Raw genomic sequence first — 20,553 nt, 5'->3', positions numbered from 1 at the left:
GTGGGTCCTGGATTTCAGTGTACCTTTATTATAGAGTGAGAATACACTTAAAGCTCTCTGGTGTTCTACGTATTTGCATTGGTCTTCGAGGCCAGACATGTTACCTGTGTAAGGAACATGGCACGTGCCAATTAAATGCCGAGAGGAGGGCCCATTCGCTCTGCTGCTCGTCGGGCTTCTCATTTAAGCCCTCAGCCACGAGAGGATTCGAGAGCCCTTGCTCTTTCAGCTTCAGGGAAAGGTCACACTGCACCTTTCTATCCTTTTGAGAATTTTGAGTGTAAATAAAGGTTTCCCATCACATAATGTATTAGTAAGGATATATGCAACTGCAAGTAATGAAAAAAATTCAGACTCAGTCTGACCTAACCAGTACAGACATTCATTAACTCGTGGAGCAGAAGGTCCAGCTGCGTGAAGCATCGTCAGTGTTGGATGGGCGGGCCCCCCAGCAGTGCGGTCCTCCAGCTTGCTGTCCCTGCTGTGCCACCACGGCACTGGCTGGGACTTGTGCCTTTGGGCTCCAGAGTCAGTGCTTTTGCCACTAAATAATGCAGTATTTTGGCCACATTTGACTTTTTCTGCCTCTCTTCTCCACTGTGCTTTTAAAACTACCATGTGACTCAGTTGTGAGTGGATTAATTATGTATAACTTCTTGAAGGTTTATGTTACAGAGTTCAACCTCATTGTCTAGAGAAGCAACATGTGATGGTTAATCCTGCATTTACACCCGATGATGGTGTGAGGCAGTTTTTAGTTCATCCCTGGCTGTTAGACGTTGTGTGGGATAATGGCAGACTTGTGGCTTTGGGGGCATTTAAATCTCAGGGCATCCACTTTTTAGCTTCTAGCAAGATATTTCACTGGTCTGAGCCTCAGTTTCCTCATCTATAACACTGAGTTGAGCAACCCTGCCTCACAGGCTTCTGAGAGACTCCGGTGAGACTTTTGTCAGGGCAGCTGCCACGCTGATTGTGCTGCTTCTGGGACTTTAGAACAGGTGATTTGTGCACACGGACAGGAACCAGAAGGTACACAAGGGTGTCCAGGCCAGAACAGGTGCCTTCTTCCACCTGCGCAGGAGAGACCCAGGTGGCGGTCATGACTGTATGACTGTTTTCATAACTCCTCGGGGTAACTGTCAGCCTCTTCCACACTCACTCACCCTCCTTGTGTTAATTTGATCAGGTGAATTGCTGACATAAAATGCAAATGTGATTTTCTATGGCACGTGAATTAGCCACTTTGATGTAGAAATCTTTATATTTTTTCTTACTTGCTAGAGTACAGGTAGGATTTTGAATGTTTATTCTGTGTTTTCATGTAAAGCCTAATCGACTTGCTTTATGTCCATAAACTATTAAGTGGTGTATTTGCTTGCTCTTTATAGGGTGTTAAATTTTTAGTCCTCATTCTTTGAGAATTAATAATGAAAGTGAACAGAAATAAAAGATTATGGTGTGTTTGTATTAGGGAACATGTGATAATTTAAGAGATTTTTTTCCCCAAGAGGTTTTTGAATGTTGTAACAATTAGAAGGCTTTCCAATTTGATATCTTACTACTAATTCAGCATTTGCTATTCCTAAACTTAAAGTGGTGGTGGATTTTGGAGGGGGCAGCTAGATGGGTCATGACTGAAAGCATCCTAAAGTTGATAGTTCCCAAGTGGTGTGTCTTTCAGTTGTGGCTGTTCTCCTCTAGATTGTGGATTTCCTAAAGAAGAAACGTGACTTTGTGGACCTTATTATGAAGCACATAGGAACATCGGCCATCATGGACTTGTTGCTCAGGCTCCTGACTTGCATTGAGCCCCCACAGCCCAGGCAGGATGTGTTGAATGTGAGTAGGATCACGGCCGCTGTGGACGGGCTGGGGAGTGGCGCTCGAGCTGCTGGGCTGCTCAGTCTGGGCGGGATTCTAGGGGATTGGTAGAAAGTGGTCTGGGAAACGGGGGTGGGGGGTGGATTCCAAAATGGGAAGAGATTCAGATCTTTCAGGATTAGGATTCCTGACGTGTACATCCCTAGGTACATAGGCTGTCTCCTTGTGAGGGGTTCTTTCCCTTTGCTGGTCTGTTCTTCAGTGGGAGTAGGAAGGTAGAATGGGAGCTAAAAGTGTCATCTGAGAATTCTGTGAGGCTTCTTTCTTGAGAAGATGGTCACACTGCAGAGATATCTCTGAAAGTCAAAAAGAAGAGGTGTTGGCATTTCTAGGGAATCTGGCTTCAGAAGTAACTTTCTTCTCGTGGATACCTAGGAGCATGGGATAAGAAGGAGAAAGGAGTTTACCTCCAAAAGGGCACATATTTTAAAATTTGGTGAGGTAGTTATTTCAGGACATGTGTGTATCCTGAGGAGCTGCCTTGGGTGGGATTTGGGTGGGCAGATGAGGGTGTGAGTGACTTGAAGGTGAGGTTTCTCACAGCCTCTCGTCTTTGCTTCTTGTCTTCTGTCTCTTCCTCTCTTTTGTCCCTTTCACCGCCTCCTTCCAGAACCATTCCCCAGTCCAATCCATCTTTTTTGTTTTTTTAATTAATTAATTTTTGGCTGTGTTGGGTCTTCGTTGCTACGGCTGGGCTTTCTCTAGTTGTGACGAGCGGGGGCTACTCTTCGTTGCGGTGTGTGGGCTTCTCATTGCAGTGACTTCTCTTGTTGTGGAGCACAGGCTCTAGGTGCATGGGCTTCATTAGTTGCGGCACGTGGGCTCAGTAGTTGTGGCTCATGGGCTCTAGAGCGCAGGCTCAGTAGTTGTGGCGCACGGGCTTTGTTGCTCCATGGCATGTGGGATCTTCCCGGACCAGAGCTCGAACCCATGTCCCCTGCATTGGCAGGTGGATTCTTAACCACTGTGCCACCAGGGAAGTCCCTCAATCCATCTTTAATACTCAACCTCAAACCTTAGAACTCTGGAAACAAGTTTTATTGAAAAAGCTAAAGACCTGAAGGCCCAGAAGGAGGGTCTGTCAGGTGGTGTCCCAGGGAAGGACATGTTCTACCAAGGTGGGCAGGCGTGCCGGAGCGTGTGTTTGTGTGAGTGGGAGAGTCTGGGGGTCGGTTCAGTGCTGGGTCTGTAGGAGCAGGCAGAGGTCTACTGAGAACCGTGGTCATGTGAGGAAGTCAGCTGCGGGGGCCTCGTGGATGGCCTGGGAGTTGCCTGTGGGAGAGGGCCCTAAATTGGGACTCTGGCCCTTTTTAGGTGTGCTTTTGTGGATGTGAGTCTCTTCTCAGTAGAGGTTGGGGATTCCAGGGAAGGTAGTTGAGGATAGGAGGGATGGTCACCTTTATGTTTGGATTATTATTGGGGGAAATTATTCAGTGTGGTTTCTTAGGATTCCTTTGGTCACTGCTGGGTTGAATTTTAGGGCCCACTTCCAGAGGAATAGGTGCGTTTCTGGAGGGGTGTGGCGGTGGGTCGTGAATAAAGGCGTAGCTCGGGGCAAGGCTAGTTAGAAACCCCTCAATGTCTTGCTTTGATTGGGGGGCCCACCGTGGGCTTGGGCTGTCGGTGCTTGTTAATAGCTGCGGACTCAGTGAGGGTGGGCGTGTGATTCGTTCACTGACCACAAAGTTTCCTACTTTTTCTCTTGGCCGTCAGGACCCTCTGCCCCACCTCCTATGTAGAGGTGTTTGCATCCTGTTTTAGGTCGTTGCTACTCAAAGTTTGGTCCCAGACATCACCTGGGAGCATGTTAGAAATCCCAGGTCTCACCCCTGCCCTGCTGAGTCAGAATCTGTGTTTGAACAGATTCAAACACAGTGTACTTCACGTACACATTTTAAAACATCTTAAAATGTAAAGTTGGGCCTCTGCCTTTGTGGTAGTCTCCTAATAGCTTTTGTTTGCATTTTCCTTTGGCATGTTCTCCTTAAGGAGCCTAGAGACAACCTAAGAATTTCTCCACATGCCTTTATCAAAGCGTGTCCGATTTCTTGCCACCCACTCCTAGCCTCACCCCACCCCACGCCCAGCCCCGCCGCCATCTCTGTTAACCTTTGGGATTTTGTGTGTGTGCACGCCCATTCCAGGTAGTGAGTGCCTTGTTTATTACGGTGTTCCTGTTCCTTGTGGAACTAATATTACGCCGGCTGATTTTTCATTTATTCTCATCCCCTTCATATTTTCATTCATGGCAGTATTTCGTATATGGTGGAAGAAGAGAGTGTCCTAATCATGGTGATAGCTTGCTAGCATGTGGCAGGGCAGACAAACTCTGTTTCTGTGGTGCCCGCCAGCCCCCACGTTTCCTGCGGTTGTTTTGGTTTTAGAAGGTAAAAAGTTCATCATGTGTTTTAAGCCAGAGGCTTGCTACTAAATATTGCTTTTCTCAGCCTTTTTGAAGCTCTCTTAAAGTGAATGCTCTCTTACAGAAAATGTATAAGTTCCATTCCCCCCGCCTTCATGTCCAAAGTACAGACCGTTTTAGTACCCAGTGTCTGAGAATTAACATCACTAAGAAACTGATGTATAGAATTTTTGGATGTGGGTATTGTGACTTGGGGAGTAGTTGGTACTGTAGCTACTGTTAAAATAATATATTCACTGGCATTTTCCTTGGGGGACTTTTAATTTCCTGTAGTGTTCAAAGTCCAGAGAAAACCTGTAACATTCTACTTAAAATGTGATGGATATTTCCAAGTATGTTTATCTTCATTGGGGCTTGAACAAGAGCCACTCATTGCTATGATTACTTCTACAATGTGTTTTACAGTGGTTAAATGAGGAGAAAATTATCCAGAGGCTTGTGGAAATAGTTCATCCATCGCAAGAAGAAGATGTAAGTTCTCTTGTGTGACTATAAACTTGATTTAAAAAAAAAATGAACCATGTTTATTTGGGCACAGAGCATAATTGTACTAGATGTGAAGGTAGAGGGTAGGTAACAGCGATCACCTGGCATTCTTCAAGTTGACAGGTTTCTAAACACCAAAGGCTTTTTAAAATACTGCATTTTGCCGATACTCAGAAAATTTCCCGGAATGTGAAACAGTGAGCCTTGGGTCTAGCTCCTTCTCCTTCTTAGAGCTGAGACTTCGTGCTGCATCTGCTTGCCTTTATTACAAACCTCCTCCACACTTTGTTTTTCTTTTATACCCATCATTAGTCCAAATGATGTGGCCACGTCTGTGTGCATTTGTTTTTTCCATTCTGGCTAAAGCTTTCCAGACAGCGCAGCAGGATCCTGGTCACCATTGAATCCTTAAGAGGGATGAGCTCTTGGTGGTTCTACTTCCTGGCTCGGGCTTTTGTGCTGACAGGTTTGGCCTTTGTCCTGGGTGCTAAAGATTGACTTGGCAGTAGAATTGAAGCTACTTTGGAGTTTGCACGTTGAGCTCCATGCTGAGGGGATGCTTGGGGGCGGGGTGGGGTCTCCAGGACCAGGGGGTATGCTGCTGTAGAGGAGGCTGTCCCCCTACTTCTCTGCTGCTGCCCTTGTTGCTGCCTTCAGTAGTGGACTGACTCTTGTGGAGCTGCCAGCATTTGGCCATTTCTGCCTATGGAAATGACAGTTCCACGTGGTTCAAGGTAGTATCTACAAAGGAGTTGTTTCAAACAACATGCAGGGTATGTCATGGGGCATGGGCAGCCTCCTTGGATGCCTCTAGCTTGGACTAATCGGAGAGTGAGCGCCATAGAGGAGACAGTGCAGAGGAAGGAGCATGTGGCCGGAGCGTGTTCTCCCCACCAAGACAGATTTCCTGTGGAGGTAGATGTAGCCCCTTCTACTGCAGTCCATTAAAAAACTTCTGGTACCTGGAGTTTATCTAAAGCAGCCTCCCCATCCCACCGCCCCCTTCAGAAAAGAGAAGAGCTAACCATTAAAGGGGCTGTTGATTCCCACCCTCCCCTGAGACAGTACATCATGTGCTCCCTGCAGTATTGTTACTGCTGACTCTCAGGAAGGACACTCCAGTGTGTGCACGTACTGGGTGCTAGAGCTTCGACGGCGCCCTCGGCCTGGTTGGGGTGATGAGCCCTCCTGCTGTGGCTGGGGGAGTTGGATGGTTCCAAGAGCACATTTCCCATGTGCTGGAAATGTGGCCGGTGCAGGCCGAGGAGAGTGAGGACAGGAGCGTGGCCTGCCCTATTCATGGGGTAGGGAGGACACATCCACAGACGAGGCTTGCTCATCACTAGGTTCCTGCTCAACAGGTACTGTCCTTGTCTGAAGGGTCCAGGAGAAGTTGACAGAGGAGAAGCCCAACTCTGCAGCAACTTTTTTTTGCAAAGGACAAAGCGTTTGGGGCATCAGCACCTTCTCTAACTGACTTGCAAGAGAAGTTAATTTTGTCTTTTGGACAGTCCTGTTGATACTTCCGTTTTGTATTAAGTGATGAATTGCATATATTTATTGAGGAAATGTTAGACTCCTGATTGCAAACAGTGGATTTTGATACCCTGGTGTGTGTTGTCATCTGTGCTGGAACCTGCTGGTCTCACTGGGCAGGTGGTGCTCAGTGCCACATGCCACGGAGCATAGGCGTTTGGTGCTGAGATTTCAAACTTTCCTGTAGAATAGCACACTGCGCACTGAAAGAAGTAATATTTCTTATCCATTAGTATATTCCAGAAAGCTGCGTTTATTTTGTTAAGCCAAAGAATTGTGTTCATCTTTCTTTGCTGCTAAAAGGATATAAATTTGGGGGGTTATATTTTTCTTCAAGTATTTAATTAAAGAAATTTTTCCTTGTCAGAACTTTAATTACATTTCCCTACACAAAGTAACATGTATTTTGTTTGTGGTATTGTTAAGTAAAGCCTGGAAGGGTAAAATACTCATGCTTGACATATGTTATTTCTTTGGACCCTGGCTTTTTATTCACTGTAGCTTATGGCCAGTGTTAATTTGTGTTATTTCTTAAGCAGTTTCTTCACTAACTTTATTTTATTATAAATTTGACTTCTGATGTGTTTTATAGTTAAAATTGTACTTCTTTCCTTTAGCGGCATTCAAATGCATCACAGTCACTTTGTGAAATTGTTCGCCTGAGCAGAGACCAGATGTTACAAATTCAGAACAGTACAGAACCAGACCCCCTGCTTGCCACTCTAGAAAAGTATGTTTGAAACTCTCTTCTTGTTCTTTTTTCATATTGATGCTATTTGATGTGCTTCCAGTGTAAGTACTTGGTAAGTGTTTCTTACGTGGGAATCCTGTCCCTGGAAAATAACCTGTGGATGGCTGAGAAGGCAGGAAAACCTGCTTATCTGATCTCAGCCAGTCGTGATGCCCATTGGAGACTTACAGGGTAAGAATGTAAATAAATGACATTTATATGTAGACTTTGAACTTTTCAATAATTGTAAACTAAGTTCTATAAAACTATCATGGATGGGGCAGTGACATCATAACTGCTGTCACTGCCTCCATGGTGTTTGGGGAAGATAGGTATATGAAGTAATTTGACCCATCTTAGTCAGTGATTTTTTCTTTTTTTAAATTTTTTGGCCATGCCGCGTGGCTTGCGGGATCTTAGTTCCCCGACCAGAGATTAAACCCGCACCATCAGCAGTGAAAGGGCCAAGTCCTGACCACTGGACCACCAGGGAATTCCCAGTCAGTGATTTTTAATCAGAAGTTCTTCTTAGGATCCACTGTACCTTGGCAGCTGACTGGGGTAACCTGACCAGACCTGATTCGAAGGCTTATACATCTTGTATGTTTTGTTTCTTTATATTGCTTCTGCCCTTATTTTTAGATAATTCCTAATGAACAGACATCTCATGTGTTTCAGGTGGAAGACAGCTTGGGGGTGGTGTAGTATTTTGAAATCTGCGAATGGCCAACCTACCATACTGGTATTTGTAGATTCATACATTTTCAGGAAGAGTATGGGCATACGTTTGCCTGCATCCCTACAACTGAACGTTATTTTAGTAAACAAAAATAAGGCATTTCCCCACTTTGGATGAGTAACTGGAAAGAGTGCCTACAGTTAGCGTTGTTATGTACGAATGGCAGTCTCGCATCAGTTTACTGCTACTGTTGTTCTTCTTAATGACTTTGTTGGAATTCTTTAGTCCTCCTGTATATTGAGACTCGTTTGCATCTTTTGGCCGGGAAGACCCTTTTATTAAACTAAGACATTTGTGTGTATTGTTTACTTGGCAAGTGTGAGACAAACAAGGAACAAATTAGAGACAAGATATCTTGTTTTAAACTCTGTATTCTGAGAAATAAAGTTGTATTTTCCCAGTGTGCATTGTAGAATCGGAAGGAATTGACTAGTTCTCTCAAGTAGCAAGACAAGAGATTATCAGCTTCTGAGTAAAATGTCATCTTACCTGCCCCATTTCAGTTATTCTTGGGCATTATGGCATATGTACTCCTTTTATAATATACAATACCGATAATTGTAGTAGAAATAGGTTGAACCATGTAAAAATTAACTTACTCAAGGTTAAAAAATGTTGACTGACAGTAATTTCATATGGTTCATGACTGCACTGTCCAATAGAAATATAATAAAAGTCACATGTAATTTAAAAATTCTAGTAGCCATATTAAAGTAAAAAAAAGGTGAAATTAATTTTTATGTTTTATTTAACAGGTACAAAATAATATTTCAACATATGTTCATTTAAAAAATTATTAATGAGTCTACATTCTTTACTTTGTGCAAAGTTTTGGAAATCCAGTGCGTAGTTTACACTTAGAGCAGGCCAGTTCAGACTAGTTACCTTTTGAGCGTTCTGTGGCCACAGGTGGTGCTTGGCTCCCTTCCTGGACTGTGCAGGTTCACCCCGAGTGTCAGGCTGGTCAGTAGTAATCACTGAGTTCTTCTGTGCCAGCCCTCTCTTCACTCAACTCTATTTGGACTAAACGTGGGATCTAGCTATTGGAGCCTCTGTGTGCACTAGCTAATATATTTCAGACTGTGTTTTTAGACCTGGATCAGGCAACTGTACGTTGATGCAGAGAGGTACATAATCAACATCATTAAATGTTAGAGTAAATTTCTTCAACTACATGGTCCTAAAGAGTCAGGGGCTCCATGGTGTCACTGAGTTAAACCTTCACTGCACTGAGCATCGGGGAGACTTAACTCTATAACAGTGCTTCCCACACTCTTCTTGAGGATGAGAACCAACCCTTTTTAATATCAGACGTGTTCCCACATTATAGTCGTTCTCTTTAGTATCTGTTGATTGAGGAAGTACACAGTGACCAAAGGCTCCTGTGAGCTTAGTAAGCTTTTATTAATTTTAACAGTATCTGTGTATATTTTATATATTGTTATATATCTGTATGTATTTGATTATCACCTAATAATATATAGCAGTGTTGTGTTATAAGCCAGTCTACTCGGTATACAGGCTAACCCCCACATAAACACCGTATGTGTAACTGGAAGTGTAGGTTAGCACTGCAGGAAAAATTGGAAATGAGCTAAGGTTAAAGAGAATGGTCAAGGTGGGTAGGGATACCAAAAGGCCTCTAAGAAAGTGGACCGAGGTGTTAGGTAGTGAGTGTTAGCTTGGGAAACAATCTGAGCTTAAATTGAATGTATTTAATTTAGTAGCTCTGTTGTGGGAAAATCTGAAGTTCCAGAATTCCTTTAAAACTAGTTGTGTTAGGGAGGGTTGGACCAGGCAGCTCCTAATTCTTGATACTAATGAGCTTACAGTGGGTCGGCCTCTGGGCCGGGTTGAGCCCAGTTATTTTTATAGATGCGAGTCTTTAGCTGCCCACACAAAAACAAAACAAAACAGAAGTGCGCCATCGTCTCAAAGGCCTGGGTGAAGAACCTGGCTGGCCTCGTGCATAACACAGCTCACATAATGAACTTTATTGGTGTTCGTCTAAGAACTCCATTTTTTTTTTTGCGGTACGCGGGCCTCTCTCTGTTGTGGCCTCTCCCGTTGCGGAGCACAGGCTCCGGACGCGCAGGCTCAGCGGCCATGGCTCACGGGCCCATCCACTCCGCGGCATGTGGGATCTTCCCAGACCGGGGCACGAACCCGCGTCCCCTGCATCGACAGGCGGACTCTCAACCACTGCGCCACCAGGGAAGCCCAAGAACTCCATTTTTTAAAAAGTGGAAGTGAATATGTCTTCTCATTTGTAAATAAATGCCTTATTATTTAAAGAATATGAAGGCATTCTTTTTATCCTGTTTAATAAGCTCAGTTCTTCAGTTTATGATTTCTTCTGTATTTGGTGATATTTGTATGTTTAGCTAAGACTCAGAATATGGCTCAGCTGCTGTGTTGCATCTTGACCGTCACATTTTTGCTGGTTATTATCTCATTTTTGTCCATTAGTAGAATGCTATCCATGGGTATGGTAGACTTCCAATTTGATGCAGCCATGAAAGAGTGAGAACCTCTTTGTTAGCCACTCCCTTCAGGCGTCAGGGTTTATGAAAGGTGATATTGCTCTCTGGAAAGTTAGACACTACAGCTGAATGAGAAGGTGGACATCTACAGTTGGATGCCCTGTCGGTACCCCTCTACCTGGGGTGAGGCTGCTATTTGAAGAATATACGTATTTACAGAAAAGCAGTCTGTTTTCCAGAGCTCAGTTCCAAGTTTAATAGTTACTCTGTAGACTGCTGTGTGTTTAGTGACTTTTACAGTACTGTTTTGGGTAGAGATCTCACAAGCAATTCTAGTGCTGGTCTGAGAGTACTTGAAAGCTACTTCCTGCAAGGGGATCCTCTGAAGTTAGGTTAGATACCAGTTTTATTTGCTTCCCCCAAAGAGAAAGAGATTCTCTCCTACTTGCTGCCCTAACCTGGCAAAGGAACTGGTGTTAGTAGCCAGTGAGCACAGCTGTACCTTGGGGTGACTAGTGTGTCTGCCAGGTGGGCACCAGGGACAACACAGCTGTCCCTCTCATTGCTAAGGTGATTCCATTTCTTAATCCCCATGGGTTCTAAAAATTACTGAGATCCTAAGAAACAGGTTTTCCTTGAGAACATCCGTATAAATGTATTCACCTAACAGGTTACCCTTGTATTCTACATTAATTGTGACCTTGTATACATGTATGGGGGGGTGTCATGGGAAGAGCCTGTGGAGAATACTTTTGGGGCAGTAGTTCAGTCACACCCATTTCACTGCTACCACATTATTTTGGTTTACCAAATTTTAGTTGTAGAGTACAGTGCAGCAAGTGATGTTATCTTGTATCTGTTTTAGATCTTTGTTAATTATACATGAATGCCTTTGTGGGAAAACATTTATGGTTTCTTTTGTAAAAAGTCCCCTCCTTCTGTGGGGCTGAAGGGTTCTGAGTCTTTTTACCGCCCGTCCCCACCATCTGAGTAGGAGGTGACTTCCAGTCGTGAGGTGTTTGTTGGCTTTCAACAAGATTGGCAAAGGCAAGCAGGGCCCAGATGACTTTGCTGAGGGGAGGGGATAGGAATATATATATATATATACGTCTGTGTTACATTTATGATAAGCAAGATCACTGGCCTTCCTTACAGATGTATGAAACATAAAGTATTGTCAGTAAATACGCACGAGTGAGGTTGAACTCTTCTATACTCGTCTTACTGATACCATGACCTTTTTCTCCGAAGTTGTTTGTGTTAAACAGTGTTACAATTAGTGCTCGACTATTGATTTGTTTTCCTAGGCAAGAAATCATAGAGCAGCTCCTATCAAATATTTTCCACAAGGAGAAGAATGAATCGGCCATAGTCAGCGCAGTCCAGATATTGTTGGCTTTACTTGAGACACGGCGACCAACGTAAGTTTTCCTTTCTATCTTGCGAAATGAGCCATTTGGTTTTGCTTTTAGAATTTTTAAAAGCTGAGAGTTAAGTTGTTGGTTGATCGCTACAGTATCATGCCCGTGAATTTCAGGTGTTGAATCTTTTTCTACTATATAAATAGTTTTATATGAATGGGATGCATAGATGCAGTTGAACTATATGGTTTGGTAAACACTATTGGCAATATGTGGATTCTAGTCATTTGGGGTATTGTAGTAGTTACCAGAATGCTTCTATAATAAGTCAAACCCATACAGAATGGCTCAAACACAAGAGAAGCTTATTTCTTGCTTATGAAAATTGAAAATAGGTGTTCCTGGTTTGTATGCAGCTCTCCTCCAAGTGGCAGTTCAGGGCTCTTTCCATCTTGTGATTCTGTCCAGTGCTTGCTAACTTGAGGCTTTGGGTTGTTTTTTTCCGGGGTTTCACATATGAGGCAACTACAGTTCATTAGGCTGTTTAAAAATGGACGGGCAGGTGGCTTGAGGCCTTAAGGAAAACTTTGTGCTGTGTGTTTCAGAATCAGAAATATAGTCTTGTTTTCCCTATGTATGTGCCTCTGGACAAGTCGATTAATATTTGTCATATTATTCTTTTTTTTCTTTTTTTCTTTTTTTCTTTTTTTTTTTTGCTGTACGCGGGCCTCTCACTGTTGTGGTGTCTCCCGTTGCGGAGCACAGGCTCCGGATGCGCAGGCTCAGCGGCCATGGCTCACAGGCCCAGCCACTCCGTGGCATGTGGGATCTTCCCGGACCGGGGCACGAACCCGCGTCCCCTGCATCGGCAGGCCGACTCTAAACCGCTGCGCCACCAGGGAAGCCCTGTCATATTATTCTTTACAGTTTATACCCAAAGCTAATTTACTTATTAATTGTCAGAGTTTTCCTAATTGTTCTCTGGAGAATGAGAATTTGAAGAGGTATGTATGTGTTTGCATTCTGGAAACATGTGGTTTAGAGATTAGAATTTGTATTTTCTTACCCACTATTGGATCCATCCAGTAAAGCAGAGGGCATGAAGAGGAGGAGAGACACGGTCTGCTGTCAGCATATGAAAATTTAGCCATCCAGCGTTTCTGGATTTAGTTTGTGATGTCATTTTGGTTTCCAGCAAAATAGTAAACACAGCCTTACCAATCCCTGCCTCCCAAAGTCTTCATCTCTATTTCTGGTTCTTTAATCTCTGGTTAGTGATAATGGAAGGGCAGTGTGGCAGCACTGCTTCAGCTCTGTTGTCATTTGGAGTTGTATCTGCAGTTTTGACTTTGCCTATGTCTTCCCTGGTAAATCATATTTTAAATAGCGTAACCAGTAACTTAAGGTATTAATCAGGTGATACAGGACTGTTATCTTGCTACTCATGCTGCAAGGCAGTTGCATCATCTCTCAAAATGGTTTAAAAGCACATGAGCTGGTGCTGCGAGATTTATATTGACAACTCTGTCTTGAGAATGGAGACGATACAGTAATAAATGACAGGAAGGAATTTCTGATCAGAAGGAACTTATCCTCAGACCACAAAGGTTTATCAAATACTAAGCACGATTAACTTTAAAGAGGGGCAGGTGGAGGGGTGGTGGACAACTGAGATCTTAGCCTTATCCTTATGTGATTTCTGAATCCCTAGGATAAAGGATAAATCTTAAAAATATTTGGACAAGAAAAAAGTGGGTTAACTACAAAGCAAATCACGTTGCCAGACATGTCATTTGTAAAGCTAACTAAACACTGAAAAACAGGGGGCAGGATTGTGACCCTGAAGCACTTTTGTTGCTGTGTGAGGGCAGGAGGCATTTTCAAGCGTATGGACCTCAGTGTCCCATCCGTGTCCTGTACCTGGGCCAGATTACTCGAAGATGGACTTTACCGAAGCCAAGCAGAAAAATAAGGTAGAATAAAGAACTTAAGATAAGGAAATATGTTGGTGAAAGTAATGATAAATGAAACAGATAGGAATGTGACAATTCATATGACTATGAAAGTTATGTTAAGAATGAATAATTGAATAAGTCAAATGTTGAAAAAAAAACCCCAATAAATTCCAGATTATTTTAATAAAACTCAAGAAGTAATGAGAGGGCTTCCCTGGTGGCGCAGTGGTTGAGTCTGCCTGCCAGTGCAGGGGACACGGGTTTGTGCCCCGGTCCGGGAAAGAAAGGAGAGAAAGGGTAAGTTAGTGCACAATATAATTCTTATCTTCTACTGAGGAATGGAGGTACTTTGATACACAGTTTCATTTTTCATCTTAAAAAAATGATAGTTCCAATGTCTTTTTTATAAACGTAGAATAATAGTAGGTTATGTAACGCCCAAAGCGCCTCAGGTGCAGGGAGAGCAAGGACACCCTGAGAACTACAGACTCAGGACTTTGCACATACCTGCGAGCCCTGCTCAGGAAGTACTGGAGGCCGGGTAAGAGCCCTGAGAAGGCCTCCCTTGCAGAGTAGGGCTGCGGAGTGCAGCAGCAGGGTCCTTCTCCATTCCCGCCCCTGCTGAATAAAACCCTGAAGCCACTGGCGAAAGGGCAGCAAACCCTGTAACCCTAAAGACTCGATGAGGAGGAAGGGACCAGGAAAATGTCTCTGCCCCACAGGACAAGCAGGGACACTTTTCAGGGCCCAGGCTATTAGAGAGCCCCTACCACTGAGGTAAGGGCAGGATCACCGAGAGGGCCCCACCCCTGAGGTCCATGAGCACTTCCGCTGCCTGAGACTGAGGCTGAACCAGAACAACAGAGCGGTCCTCCCCACCAGGCCACCACACATCGAGTGACGAGAGCAGCGTGCTGGCGGAGGGAAGGCTGCAGTGTGGAAGGAGGCCATCAGCACAGGAGCAGGCTTGAAGGGAAGAACCTCAGCCAGGGGCAGAGCAGAAGTTGAGAAAACCTTGGCAATCCATCCCTAACTATAAATACAAAGTGACTTGAGACACATTTAAAGTCTTCAGTGTGCCGAGAGAAGTCAGTCATAGGAACAACAAAACCCAAACCTAACTCAGCTGCTGACTATAAATTGATCCAGAAACCCCACACTAAAGACCTAGAAAAAAAGGGGTGTATCCATTGCAAATACTAGTTATATCAGTCTCTGTTGTCTTACACAGCATGTCCACATCACAGCTAAAAAATTGCAAGACAAAGAAGCAAGATAAAAAGAACCCAAACAAACTGAACTCTCGAGAAAAAGCAGTCAGGAGAACTAGATTCAAAAATGTTGGAACAATCTGGTAGGGAATTTAAGATAACTATGATTAATGTGTTAAAGGCTTGTGGGAAAAGTGAGCAATATGTGAACAGATGGAGAATTTTAACAGATATGGAAGATCATACACAAATGCTAGAAATGAAAACTACAACAGAAATTGAAGAATGCCTTTGGGCTCATTTGTGAACTTTGACATAGTTGAGGAAAGGATCAGTGTAGGACACTAGAAGTTACCGATACTGAAATATGAAGAGTTAAACCAGGAAGACAGTTGCTTTGTGAGGCCTAGAAGTCATGAAGCATCACCAGGAACAAGTAACCGTGTGCCCAGATCTCAGTTTCTCATGCCATCCTCCAGTAAAGGAACCAGGGCTTCATGGAGAAGTGGCTGGTTCTGCAACTGGGCTAAGAAGTATACAAGATGAATGTGGAGCATCCTGTGGTGCAGACAGTAAGGACGCGCTCCGAGAGAAAACCCACAGCACCGGGTGTGTGAGAGGGGCACGGGCCAACTAAAAGCTCCCAGTGGCCAGAGCTGGCAACACTTGCACAATAAAATAAGACAGTATTGTTTTATAACACAAAGTATAAAATACCCATGGGTTCATACTGATATAAATAAGTGACTGAATAAGTAAAAGAGGGTGAAGAGACAAACCTCCCCTGTGGGAGAATTCCAAATAGTTCATAATCCCTTCTCAAGGAGGAAGAAAAAGACTGTCCGTTCTTGACGTGTAGACTGCACCTCATGACTTCCTTCTAAAAAGTGCAGTATGAAGAGAGAATAAAATGAGAACTTGACAGTTACTCTGTCAAGTTTGACAGAGAAATCTGACCAGCACTTCCTCAGCCATATAATCAAAGTCAGCAGCCAGCACTGTTGTGTTGATAGTATGTAATGAAAATGTCATTTTACTTGTGTGTTCTTCCTCTCAAAGACCCATGATCATGAGAAAAATGTTAAGACCAGACCCCAAATGAGGGACATTTGCAAAGTACCTGACCAGGAAAGTCTGAGTAACTATCACAGCCAAGAGGAGGCTAAGGACACTTGAAAGCTAAATATAGTGTGGTGTCCTCGGTGGATTCCGGGTCAGAGAAACAACTGTAGGCAAAAACCAAGGAAATCTGAATAAAGTATGGATTTTACGTGTGAGTACTGGTTCATTAATTTTGACAAATGAAAGATAATAACGGGAAACTGGGTATGGGTCACATGGGAACTCTGTACTATTTTTGCAATTTTTTTGTAAATCTAAAACAGAAGTTCTAACAGAAATGGACATAACGTTTAGACAGAAATCAGTAAGAAGCACAGTACTAGCAATTCAGTGGACCTAATTGACGACACCAAGTGCTGGCAGGACTGCAGGGCAGCAGGAAATCTCATTTGTTGCCGGTGGAAATGCAAAATGGTGCAGCCACTTTGGAAGACAGTCTGGTAGTTTCTTAGAAAACTAAACATACTTTTACCATACAGTCCAGCAGTTGTGCTCCTTCATATTTACCCAGAGGAGTTGAAGACTTAGGTTCACACAAAAACCTGCACACAGTTGTTCAGCAGCTTTATCCACACTTGGCAAAGCTTGGAAGCAGCCAGGAGGTCCTCAGTAGGTGAGTGGATAAATAAACCGTAGTTCATCCAGACGGTGGAATATTATTCAGCACTAAAAAGAATGTGCCCTCATGCCATGAAAAGACATGGAGGGACCTTAAATGCAAATGAAAAAGAAAGAAGTGAGGGCGTCCCTGGGGGCGCAGTGGCTGAGAGTCCGCCTGCCGATGCAGGGGACGTGGGTTCGTGCCCCGGTCCAGGAGGATCCCACATGCCGCAGAGCGGCTGGGCCCGTGAGCCATGGCCGCTGAGCCTGCGCGTCCGGAGCCTGTGCTCCGCGGCGGGAGAGGCCACAACAGTGAGAGGCCCGTGTACCGCAAAAAAAAAAAAAAAAAAAAAAAAGGAAAGAAAGAAGTGAAAGAAGCCAGTCTGAAAAGGCTACATACATTCTGGAAAATGTCATATTTTACTGTGGAGACAGTAAAAAGATCACGGTTGCCAGGGGTTGGCAAGGGGAGTGAAATGAATAGGTGGAGCACAGGGGACCGTTAGGGCAGTGAAAATGCTCTGTATAATATCATAGTGACCATTACATGTCATTATTTGTCCAAACCCATTAGAGTGAACCATAATGTAAGCTGGGTTCTGGGTGGTGATGATGTGTCAGTGTAGGTTCATGGATTGTAATAGACATACTCTGGTAGAGGATGTTGATAATGGGGAGGCTGTGCATTTGTGGGGGCAGAGGGTATATGGGAGTCTCTGTACCCTCCCCTCCATTTTGCTGTGAACTTAAAACTGCTTCACAAAAATAGCTTTAATAAATATCAACCAGTATAACTGATACCAACAGACTAAAGAAGTAAAACCATGTGATCATTTCATTACATTCTTGTATGATAAAACCTCTCTGCAAATTAGGAATAGAAGGGAACTTGGAAACTGAAAAACAAAAAGAAAACCCATAGCTACCATCATTCTTAATGGGCAAAGACTGAAATCATAGCCCCTAAAATCAAGGACCATGGCAAGAATATTTCCCGTCACCAGTTCTATTCAGCCTCATGCTACAGGCCCTAGCGGTGCAGTGAGGCAGGAAAGAAAGAAAAGGCATCCAGATTGGGGACTAGGATGTGGACATACGTTTTGTGGGGGGACCATTCAGCCCACTGAACAGCTGAACCAAACAAACAGAGCCAGTGCTGGTGACAGTGAAGCCTCACACTCTCCGACTGGGATGTTAAGTCATGCTGCCATCTCCTAAAAACACCTGGCAGTTTTTTAACAAACAGACCTTTATTGCAATATATTATCCAGCACTCTTAGATATTTACCCAAGAAAAGTGAAAATTGTGTCACACAGAAACTTGTAAGTGAATATTTGTGCCCTTTATTCATAATCATCCCAAACAGTAAATAAGCAAAGTTTCCTTAACTGGTGAGTGGTTGAGGGAGCTGCGTGGATGCAGATACCGTGCATCTGGACTGTAGATCTCTGTTCAGAGAGGAAGGGAACAGACTCCCGATGCCCCAAACAGCCATCACTTCTTGTGCCTTTCCAAGTCTGTGTTCCAGATTTCATGTATCTCTTCGGAATATCAGCACAGGTTTTGTTTTGGATTTGGCAGATTTTTACATATATTTGAAAGGATTAAAATGTGAGAAACACCATGGATATTGATTGTAGTACCTGAGTCAAGGCAGGTACATAAATTGATGCTCACTAAGTATTTATTAGATGAACAAATAAAATGTATATGAATGATTAAGGAATTTTAGTATATGTTTTTGTATGGGTTTTTTTTTTTTTTCACATAAGTGGGGAAAAGCGGATCATTCTATAAATGTGGCTTAGAAGTGACTCGCCACTTGGGGAAAAAAATATCATGTCTATACCTGTTTTGCATAAAAATAAATTCCAGATGAGTTAAATGAAAAACACCAGAGGAAAAGTATGCAAATACTCATAGGATTATGGCATTGTAAAGAACTTCTAAGTATGGCTTCCTGGACAGAGACCATAGTGAAGAATGCTGTATTTGGCCACATAAATTATTAAAACCCCTACACATTAAAAAGCACTACAGTCAAAGCAAAAGGCCTTTACTCTACCTACTCCCCCTTTCTAGGAGTTGAGTTTCTGAAGGCTGTTCCGTGTAGCTCTTAGAAATCACTCGCCCGTGTGAAATGTTTTCAAGTAACAGCCCTAATAGCCACTGTCCAGGTGCTGGCTGTGTCCGGCAGCGCCCTCAGTCCTTTGTCTACATGAGCGTGGTCCCCACAGCAGTCCTGGGAGGGACATTCTTCAGTGGTTCCCGTTTTCCATATTAGAACGAATTACTGGTGAGTGAAGGTCCAGGGTTCAGGCTCAGGCAGTCGTGCTCCAGCAGCTACATTGTTAAGCGCTAGTTTGCACTGACACACCACTCTCAGGTTTATCTTTTAATCTGAATTGTACACCCACATTTTTAGACCCCTCCCTCCTTATGTCCCCAAACTTTGAGAACCCCTGTGCTTTCTAAAACTGATTGGGATTTGGGAGTCTCATTCCACTCGTAATTGCTTTTCTAAAAGGAGTGGTTTATAATGAGTATAGATGAAGCTTTATGCAGAAGAGTAAGTTAAGACTTTTAAATAGGAAGCAGTGTTGATTAGTCAAAAGAAACTGTATAGAACTAATACAGGCTTGTTTATTATTAACAGTCTTCCAGTGGCAGGCAGTGTGATGTGTCCTGTAATTCAGGGATCTCCTGCTGCTTTCCAGATTTTCTGGTTAGAGACCTGATATTAGTACAGTAGGTATAAGGAGTTAAAAGGTTTAGGAGAGAATGGGAAGAAATGGATATAATTTCTCACCCGACACTGTACATCTTTGGATTTCAGACCATGTTGGCTGATCCCTATCAAGGTTTTATTACACCCTCTTCCTATCCTTCCAGAAATTTTGATATAATCACTATATATTCTATAGCTATTATGTATATCCCTATACGCTGATACGGAGCACCTTGAGTGATTTGTTCTGAAGTAATAAATAAAATTAACTTGCTTTGTTTCAAGATTTGAAGGCCATATAGAGATCTGCCCACCAGGCATGAGTCATTCAGCTTGTTCGGTCAACAAGAGCGTTCTAGAAGCCATCCGAGGAAGACTTGGATCTTTTCATGAACTCCTGCTTGAGCCACCCAAGGTAAGGCAGCTCTCTGAAGCCCGTTGACCAGCCAGTAGCTAGATTTCAGCTGTTGTTAGAAAGTAGATGAACCTTGTGAGTTAAAGGACTGGCTGTGACTCCCATGTGCAAAGCATATTAGAAGGTACACGGGCAGTTGTTTTCATTGCTCTTGAGCTAGTTTTTAATTGGCTTTTATCGATATATAGCGTCTAAATTGATGAATAGAATAGAATTAAAATTAAGTAAGTTACTCATCTGCTTAGGAAACTCAGCTTTTTGTTCTTCCTCTATATTCTGCATACTTACGTGCCAGTACAGTCGTTTTCCTCTCACAGCGTGTTATTGTCACATCTTTGAGGTAAAAGCTAACCTTTTAGGAATTAACCTTTGAAACTGAGCTGTCTTATTCAGAGTTGGAGCAGTGTAACCACCTGATGAACAGGTATCTCATTTAAGAAGTAGTTGGCTGAATGTGACTTGGAGTGTTAGTTTTTTCTGTCGGGAGCATCCATGTGCTAATCCAGAAATGACTGTTAATCAGGCAGCCACTGAAAGCACAGACAGCAGACAGCGAAGACCTCCAAAAGAGGGGTGTCCAGGGTCCATAGTGGTGTCCTTCCGTGACACCCCACCCCCTCGGGTTGGCGCAGATCGAGCTTTAGGGGACAAGGCTCTTCCTTTTGGCATCTCTAGGGTGGAAGGCAGTTCCATGAGAGTTCTACCGCCTGCACTAGTTCTTACACTTTGGTTTTTCCTTCTGCCCTGCATCATTGCATCCAGCATCCCAGGCTCTGGAAAGTGTGTCTCTGTGACGTCTACGGTGCGAGTTACTGGGAAATTAGTAGACTAGTGTCTCCTTTCTAAAGTAGATGTTTTCTGTTTACTTAACCATCTTGTG

The 20,553-nt window shown here is 43.5% G+C and overlaps 1 protein-coding gene across 19 annotated transcripts in view; it reads left to right on the top strand.

Annotated features, from left to right (window-relative positions):
- Positions 1 to 20,553, top strand: part of PPP6R3 (protein phosphatase 6 regulatory subunit 3) — a 126,713-nt gene that overhangs the window by 59,670 nt on the left and 46,490 nt on the right. For all 19 annotated transcript variants that reach the window (XM_067748025.1, XM_067748027.1, XM_067748028.1 and 16 more), the window contains 5 exons: positions 1,705 to 1,842; positions 4,712 to 4,777; positions 6,946 to 7,058; positions 11,588 to 11,701; positions 19,544 to 19,673. In XM_067748025.1, the coding sequence (XP_067604126.1) occupies positions 1,705 to 1,842; positions 4,712 to 4,777; positions 6,946 to 7,058; positions 11,588 to 11,701; positions 19,544 to 19,673 (561 nt within the window). The remainder of the gene's footprint in view (positions 1 to 1,704; positions 1,843 to 4,711; positions 4,778 to 6,945; positions 7,059 to 11,587; positions 11,702 to 19,543; positions 19,674 to 20,553) is intronic.

This window comes from Pseudorca crassidens, chromosome 9 (assembly GCF_039906515.1).
Source record: "Pseudorca crassidens isolate mPseCra1 chromosome 9, mPseCra1.hap1, whole genome shotgun sequence".
Classification (NCBI taxonomy): domain Eukaryota; kingdom Metazoa; phylum Chordata; class Mammalia; order Artiodactyla; family Delphinidae; genus Pseudorca; species Pseudorca crassidens.
Note: the sequence above shows the minus strand (reverse complement) of the source record. Positions and strands in the feature narration are given on the sequence as shown.